The 8,871-nt window shown below is 44.5% G+C and overlaps 1 protein-coding gene across 1 annotated transcript; it reads right to left on the bottom strand.

The window, feature by feature from the left end:
* Position 1: 1 nt before the first annotated feature.
* On the bottom strand, positions 2-6,638 carry LOC144088214 (somatostatin receptor type 2-like). Its single transcript, XM_077618535.1, has 2 exons — positions 6,368-6,638; positions 2-4,558 (listed from the first exon to the last, which is right to left on the bottom strand). Exons 1-2 carry the CDS (start codon positions 6,371-6,373, stop codon positions 3,437-3,439), a joined length of 1,128 nt encoding a protein of 375 aa, XP_077474661.1. The 5' UTR covers positions 6,374-6,638; the 3' UTR covers positions 2-3,436.
* Positions 6,639-8,871: the final 2,233 nt, after the last annotated feature.

Raw genomic sequence — 8,871 nt, 5'->3', positions numbered from 1 at the left:
TTATTTTATTTTAAATCACTGTTAATAGACCAAAAGACGACCGTGCATAGACACTCGACCACATTTTCTAACGACTCCCTAGCCATTAATTTTGTGTAGTGTGGCCCTATAAAGTAAAACCCATTGCTTGCGCTCGCCCCCGAGTCTCAACCAATGCAAGGTGTCGCAGTGCGGAGAAACAAATACGGCGCTTAACATAAACAACCTACGCCAGGACAGACTACAGATCTGTTGTGATGGATTATACCTTCATCAGAAGTTTTCAGATAAGGGCCAAAGCAATATTCAAAGCTAATCAAAGTAATACCCACATGGGTTGTAGTGACACCTACTGGCCTTATCAGTAACTGCTACCCAGAAGTGCAGTCATCCCCAACAATCAAGGTTAATTCCACATTTCGCATATTTTTCTACACTAAAATGTCACTGCTTGTAATCATTTCTTTTTTTTTTCATTTAGATCGAAAACATTTTTTTTAATCCATTTATTTTTGTCCATGATACAAATGCAAATTTGTGTGTCCTCAGGAAACGGCAGGTTGTGCAAGAACTACTCAAACTTTGGACCGTCGGCCATTCAGAAGATAGAAACCACCACGGCAGTTGGAAATCCAAACAAAAGAGTTTCAAGGTGCAACTAAATTTCAAATACTTTCCACTTGTGGCATTTGTCTTCACCTTAAATCGCAAAGTCGGCACATGTTGATGAAAGAACAACAAAGAAGCATCTAAAAGTGCCCCAGAAGCATTTACAACCCGTAAGAAAGCGGAGTGGACAAAAATTTGATTAGTCATCCCGCAGTGTTTTTGTATCACGAGGCCAATGTTTTATTCAGGAGGAACAAGCAACATTTATAGTCACTGTTGATATGGAACTATAGAACAGTGCAATGTGGCTTCTTTCATCAGCAATAAGATGCATCCTTATACGACATTATTGTACTTTTTTAGAGCAGTCATGTTAGCATGTCAGGTAATACTTAAAGTACATAAAAATTCACGAGGAAAAAAAGCATACCGTATTTTCTCGCATATACGCCGCATTTGTCGCAAAAAAAACATGATGACTGAATCGAGGGTGCGGCTTATATGCGCACAAATTAGACTTGACATGCACGAAACTGCAAAGTGACAAAGAGGAAACACCATAACGTAAGACAATGCGGCCGATACGGTCATTAAAAATAGAGAAAAGATAAACAGATAAAATGCTTAACACATTTTAAGAAAAAAATGAACCGTGTCATGCATAAAATGTGAAAAAACTCACTGACTTGTGCCTGCCATTGATTTATATGCAGTATCTGACAAATAGGACGTGCGATGATTTTTTAAAAAAGATTTTCCCCTCAAAGGAACACATTTGTACTCCCTATTAAAACCATGAATATGGAGGTGAAAATTGTCAACCAGGGGGCGGCTTATACGAGAGAAATTGTCAAATTCAACGATTTTAAGGCAATTTTAAGGGTGCGGCTTATACGCGAAGGCGGCTAATATGCGAGAAAATACGGTACTTGGAAAATATGCAACTTTCCAAATAAAAATGTCATCATTTAAGTAGTTAGTTGTATTTAAGTCAGGTAGACCTTCTCAAATTCATGTTTGGAAAACAACGGAAGGAAATACTGTACACTTCAATACATTCAATACTACTAACAACCATTGGAAATCATGCAGGTACAGTTAAGACAAGTTATTCCATCAACATGCCGCATGAATTCAAATTTAGCAGGAATTATCATCTTGTAATATAGAATTCTGGAAAAATAGATTCCCCCTATTATACATTGAGAAAAAAAATGCAATTATCGTAATCTATAGCTTTCATTCATCAAATGTCAAATTTGATTCTGGATGAAATTATTATAAATTGCCTATAGTTTTTTTCCCATAATAATAATTATTTTATGATAGAAAAATATGTTGTGTATTTTCTCCCGCCCTGCTAAATTCATATGCGATCTGAATCCCTTCACAAAAGAAAAACTGAATTTTAACTCACGCTATCTGACAAAATAGACTCTAAAATGCCACACAATATATATATATATATTTAACCGATCTCATGCTTTTGACGTTGCGCATTTCTTCCCTTCTGCCAAATCGTACAACAGAATAAATAACATTAAAGCACAATAATTAGCCAGCAAGAAAATGAAAGTCCATTGAAAATGACATTTCCATGTTTCTGTCGCTTTATGTTGTGTCAAATGTTCCGTAAAACAACGGTAGTGCGAGCTTGGACTTTGAAATGGACTTTTCAAGTCATATTTACACAAAACTATGGCAACGTGGTTCATGCAAATAATTCAGTAGCTTTGAGGAAGTCTTTCTGTGTGTCTGCGTCATTCGCATGAGGGATCATTTCTCAAATGTCAATATGCTGAGAAGCAACAAAAAAAAAAGTAGATTTATAGCGCTGTGTAAATATTTTGCATGGGGAGTTAGTCTGAGGAGAATCAATCTGCTTTCCTTCGTTCGTTTTATGGTGACAGTTGTGTTTGGAAGGATAAATTGTGGTGAGGCGGTTGCATCTCGCGTCGTATCCCAAAAAGTTTGTTGTTGCCATCGTTTGGGGCCACGTGGTTGAGTCTTGGTGAAGTGGAGTTGAGTAGAGGGAGGGTGGACCAAGACCAAAAAGTTGGTGGTGCGCAGCTTTCAGGCCGGTTTGAAGAGAAATCGCAAAACTCTGGCGAGGAGCAAACGCTTGAACCGAGACCTGGTCGGAGAGAGAGGTGGTCTGGGGTCGCTTCCGAGCGAACTGTAGTGACTTTGGCGATATGTGGGAGAGGATAGTTCTGGAGTTATTACACAAAACTGGCTTCTGTAGACTCGGGCGTTAGGGGAAACGTTGTTTGGTTAGCGGTACTTTGGCAAACATGAGTCGAGGTTGAGATTGGAATTTGTACTTGAGATTTTGGTAGACACCTACATAAAAAACGATGTTTCAATATACACAAAGATGCTCGTGTAGAGGTTTAGCGCTAGGAGGAAGAAGAAGCTGCAGCTTTGTGATTGTTTACTTGCGTCTGTTAGCCCACCCGGACCGTTTTGTCTGATGATTGAACCACGCGTAGGTTTGTTCTCTTTCTGAATCGCTTATCTTGTGACAATTGCCACGTCAAAATGGACCAAAACAAAAAGTATGTTGTATTTTGGTCCAGACCAAAGAATGTAAACGATGGACTTTCCTGGCGTGAATACGCCAAAAGTCGTAGCCGCTCAGCGAGGGTCACCGTGTAAGCGTGACGCACGCCACTGGCAACGACCTCTCTTGACCTTCATGGCGCCGTGTTCTGAAAGAGCCTAATGTCAACAGCTGATAAAAACCAGGGTGGGACATCTAGAGGCCATTTAAGCAGCTGTACCCAGGCCTGGCCCTACGGGGTTCCTCATGGTACTACTTGGATTTTGCCGACCCTTAAAAAGCCCATCAGATACCGGTCTGCAGGTCCCCGGTCAGCAGGGTACTCTGCGTCTCGGTGGCGTCGGCCATGGTCCGCGACTCGTCCCGGCGGCTGTCGCTGCGCTCGGCGTCGTCCAGCCCGCCGGCCTTCTTCAGACACAGCACGTTCTGGAAGCTCTTCTTGAAGTTTTCCGACAGGAAAGCGTAGAGGATGGGGTTGGCGCAGCTGTTGGCGTAGCCCAGCACCACCACGAAGGCGAAGGTGCCGCGCAGCGCCGGCGTAGTGCTCAGCGTCCCCGTCACCGAGGTCACGTTGAAGACGTAGAAGGGCAGCCAGCACAGGACGAAGACGGCCACCACCACCGACACCATGCGCGTCACCTTCCTCTCCGAGCGCCGGCGCTTGGACGAAGAGCCCACGCGGAGGCCCGACGACTTGACCTTGACCACGATGAGCAGGTAGCACAGGCAGATGACCAGCAGGGGCAGGAAGAAGCCCAGGACGAAGGTGTAGAACATGAAGGCCGTGTAGTAGGCCTCCTGGGGCTCGGGCCACACGATGGTGCAGAAGCAGCCGTCGTGTTTGCTGACCACGCCGCCGTAGACCACGATGGGCAGGTTGACCAGCAGCGAGGCCCCCCACACCGCCAGGTTGACCGTCTTGGCCACGCGGGGCTTGCGCCAGCCGGTGGAGCGGATGGGGTGCACCACGGCCAGGTAGCGGTCCACGCTCATCACCGTCAGGCAGAAGATGGAGGTGAACTGGTTGAGCGAGTCCACCGTCATCACCACGCGGCACAGCGCCGGCCCGAAGGGCCAGTGGACCATCGCCAACTGGATGGCGATGAAGGGCAGGCCCAGCATGAAGAGCACGTCGGCCACCGCCAGGTTGAGGATGTAGATGTTGGTGACCGTCTTCATCTTGGCGTAGCGCAGGATCACGTAGATGACCAAGGTGTTGCCGCACAGGCCCACGCCGCACACCAGGAAGTAGAGGCAGGTGATGACCGCCGTGCCGTCGAAGCCACGATCGACGTTCCCGGGCCGACGGTCCGATTCGTTCAGCGGCGGGAAGTCCGTCTCGTTGGGGAGGCTCGACGGGAAGATCCAGGAGTCCATGATGGCGGCGGTGGAATTACAACTTCCTACCTGCGATGCAAAAGAACAATCTGTCAATTATTTTCCAACTGCGGCGTGACCGATAACCTTGGTTCCGGCGTTGTGGAGACATCTTCCTTCTAGCCAATGGGACGTGTGCGGTCGATTGGTCGCCAGTCTTTTGGTCGCCGTCTTTTGGTCGCCGTCTTTTGGTCGTCGGTCTTTTGGTCGCCAGTCTTTTGGTCGCCCGTTGTCGAGGTCGGGGCGACCAAAAGACTGGCGACCAAAAGACCGACGACCAAAAGACCGACGACCAAAAGACCGGCGACAAAACAAGGTAAAACAACACGGTCTACGCATCAATCAATGGCCATGAGCAGTTTCACTGAGCCGACGTGTGAGTGTAGAAGAGTTTGTATGTACATGCGCTGTCCCTTTAAGAAGCAACGTCAGTCAGGGTCTTAACAAGTTCTCCAACAAAACACAATAAAAGTCCGGGAAATTTGAAGCGCTTAGCCTAATAATTACTAGGCTAATTTGATCCTAAAACAGAAAGTCGGCACTCATGATTGACTTTCCCGGGCCACACAAAATGATGCGGCGGGCCAGATTTGGCCCCTGGGCCGCCACTTTGACACATGTGCACTAGGCAGAGTATTTGTTCCAGAATGTGGATTTTTAATCTGGTTGTAATCCGATAGCATCGCGCAGCGCATCATCGTGCATTTCCAACCCGTGACGACACGGGGGCTCTCCTGGGAATGGGCGCCGTTCACTACCCGCGACGGATTATGCGCTCCTACCCGAAAAGGTTCGGGCCCGCCTGGGGAAATCACTTGTTACAATATCTCGAATTCTATAGGACCGCTGGGGAGGGTCCGCCGCGCTCTCTAAACGATCTCTGCCTGACAGCTCCGCTCTGTGCAGACACATTCTTCCAGTAGAAGCGGTTGGGGGGGATTTGGGGGGCTGTTATTAGTGGTAGAGCACGCATGTAAATGAGCACAAGTTAATTGAATGAAGGAGAAGATCTCTGTTATCGTCGTATTGCCGACGAGGGCCGCGCAATGGCGTCCAAATTGCACCGTGGGGGGCCTCAGCAATGCCTAGAATTCATTATGCAAGAAGCATTTTCATACACGCTGGAAGGAAATGTGATTGTATTTGCTAGTCTGACGCAATTAGACCATCATTAGGAATAGTCACTATAAAAGAAAATGTTACCATGCTTTAATACATATAAATACACGATGATTTTAATGCTATTGATGACTATAAATGCTCAATACAGAGTTAACATGACAAATATGCTACATTTTTCAACAGTATAAGTTCCATTTTGGACATATTTTCTTATGAAACATTATATTGATTAGCTTTTGAAAGTATAGACTTTTGTATATCCTTGCATACCATAAAAATATTCCATTTTACATTTCACACGCACATTTTTTTCAATCATTTTCATCACCACTTACACCCTTGACTGGTCGCCAGTCAGTCATAGTGAACACATTGGGACAGACAACCATTTGCACTCACAATCACACCGCCACCAAGCGGGAATTGATCCCGCGCACCGCCAACAGAACCACTGCACCATCATTTGCACACACACACACACTTATACATATAAATATATATAGTACATTCAGATACTGTATAGCCGTGCACCTACATTTATATCCATATACACAAACATACGCATAGTGATAAAGTTGTCATAGCATAGATTATTTAAAGATTTAACTTAAAAGTCAACATACATACTTCAATAGAATATCGGCAATCCAAAACACTGAGCGCGGATGTCAAAAGAATAGCAGGAATAGCCCAAAATAATGATCAGAAATGACTTACCGGCATGCAAAAACATGACTTTTGGGGAAGAAGTCGTCCTTATTTTGCGGGCGTTTGCGGCGTCCATTTGCGTGAGAATGGGTGAGAAAAGGAAAAAAAAAGAAAGAGTGATCCGCACGCCTCTCGCGCGCACTCTGGAGTGAATCCTGCCGGAGAGCGGCGAGATGTTTGAGGATGCGCGGGCACGGGTTGGGGGAGATTGGGGGAGATTTGGGGGGGAGGAGCCCTCGGTCATTTTCATGGCACACCTGTTAATGATACAAGAGGTAGATTAGATTTTCGTTCCATCTTATTTTCTGTTGGATGACTGTATTTCTTCCATGCGTAGTGAGAATTAGAGTTGGCGTTTATTCCGTGACTGCTCGTTTCTCCTCTATCTGAGATCAAAGGATTCTGGACATGGGACAAAAATAAGGAAAAAATTGTAAGATAGTTGACCTTCAAGGCTGCTTATTAAAGTAAACCTTAAAATGGTTGACGGTCACTTCTTGTTGATTTGGAGTCATTTTTTAGGTCAATTCCTGTTGGTTTTGCGGCACTTTCCTGAATAAACAAACCGTAGCTATGCCCCCCCTTCACATTATTATCCTATTAACCAGAGGTAGGAAACCTATGGCTCGGGGGCCAATTCTGGCCCACCGCATCATTTTGTGTGGCCCGAGAAAGTAAATGATGAGTGCCAACTTTCTGTTTTATGATGAAATTCAAATGAAGATTGTCGATTATTTCCTGTGTTTCCTCATTTTAAATCAATAATTGCAAAAATTTGTACTCATTTGAATGTCCAAAAATTATCTATCGATGAGCATGATCGAGAAGGCTGTCAATTTATTAATCGATTAATTTTGGCAGCCTAGTTGGAAGACATAACGGCCCTCCGGATAAAAAAAAATGAGTTTGAAACCCCTGCTATAAAGAGTTAAAGCCAGGAAGAAGGTGTCACTTGTGCGACGCAAAAAGCCATTTTCACGTGGCTTAGAGGGCGATGAATCATTTGGTTTGAGCGAAACGCCTCACTGCTCGTTCCAGATCGAAGAAAAAGACCAAAAACCACTTTAGGAAGGCCGACGAGTCCTTCCTAATCTTTCCCCAACTTCCATGTCATTAAAGCCAATCCACGGTTGATAAAAAGTGAACTTGGTTCCAATTCCCACTATGCCAAGCAAGTGGATTTAAACAATGCTACAAAAACGTAAAGATTGAAATGTAGCGTTTCTTCATCCAGCATCTGTTTATGTGAATTAATTGATCTGGAACCGTTTGTTATTTCTGTTTATATTCATTGTCACGTGTTGCAGCTTCTAATTTTGCCCAAAAATGCACCTTGGTACTTTTTTGGTCGGCATCTGTTCGAGTTTTGCTCACTTAGCCGTTAGCCGTCGTCTTGAAATTACCGACGGTGTGAGGAGACACACAAAGGATTGAAGTGTTGGTCTGCGGCCCACGCATTTTCCCCCCCGAGACGTTTTTTTTCTGTCATTTTTAAAAACACGCTTAAACCGCATCTGGTTGCCAAGATAACGGCGAGCGAACGAGGTGGCGTCCACTCGTTGCTGACTTGCTTTTGCCTGAACAAAAACATTGCAGGTTTTATGGGCCTTTTTCCCGATCATCCCAATAAATCGTGTCGCTTGATTCTGCAGGATTTGCAACGTTCCCAATCGATCTGAAAAGCTCGTTAGCATTTTTTAGCGTTCACGTTGTTGTGATTAATGAGATACTTTGGAAGATAAAATTGCCCCTTCAAAGTACTAAAATTGTACTTTCTCAATATTGCCACCCGGTTTTAAAATTTTTAGGCCGTTATTTTTCTTCTGGCTGCATCTCGGTAAAGTGATGAGCACATCCGCCTCAACGTTCTGAGGTCGAGGGTTCGATCCCCAGATGATTCCGACCTTATGTGGTTTGGATGTTCTTCCTGTGCTCAATTGGGTTTTCTCTGGGTACTCTGGTTGAACTTTAAAAAAGAAAAAGCTTTTTTTAAACAGTTAATAGCGGAAAAAAATCGCAAATTAGTGAATAAGTGAAGACGCGGTAATCGAGGGATTACTGTAGCGTGTATTATTTAGCTCAATTTTTTTCTAATGGCTTTTGGGCTTCTGGCTAGCGCGTTAATAAGCCGCAGATTGTTTGGTAGCCCGCGGTGCACCACAATGGCTATAAAAGCAGCGCCTCTCGCTCTAGAGCATTATACTGGTGTCCCTTTTAATAAGCTTCATGAAACAACCTGCTGGAAGTCTCCATTTTCGCCGCTTTGTGTGGCTTTGACTCCCGCTGACAAAAGACGGACACAACAGGCTTTGTGTTCGGACCAAAACAACAACATAACAATGCTCTCTTTTTAGTCTATTTCAAGGGTGTCAGACTCGGGTTGGTTTGCGGGCCGCTTTAACGTCAACTCGATTTCACGTGGGCCGGACCATTTTAGATATAATATTTTGATTTTTTTTAATAAATGGATTAAAAGAACTGGATTAAAAGCCCTGAATATTCAGTTTTTTATA

The sequence above is a fragment of the Stigmatopora argus genome, chromosome 14 (assembly GCF_051989625.1).
Source record: "Stigmatopora argus isolate UIUO_Sarg chromosome 14, RoL_Sarg_1.0, whole genome shotgun sequence".
Taxonomy (NCBI): Eukaryota; Metazoa; Chordata; class Actinopteri; order Syngnathiformes; family Syngnathidae; genus Stigmatopora; species Stigmatopora argus.
Note: the sequence above shows the minus strand (reverse complement) of the source record. Positions and strands in the feature narration are given on the sequence as shown.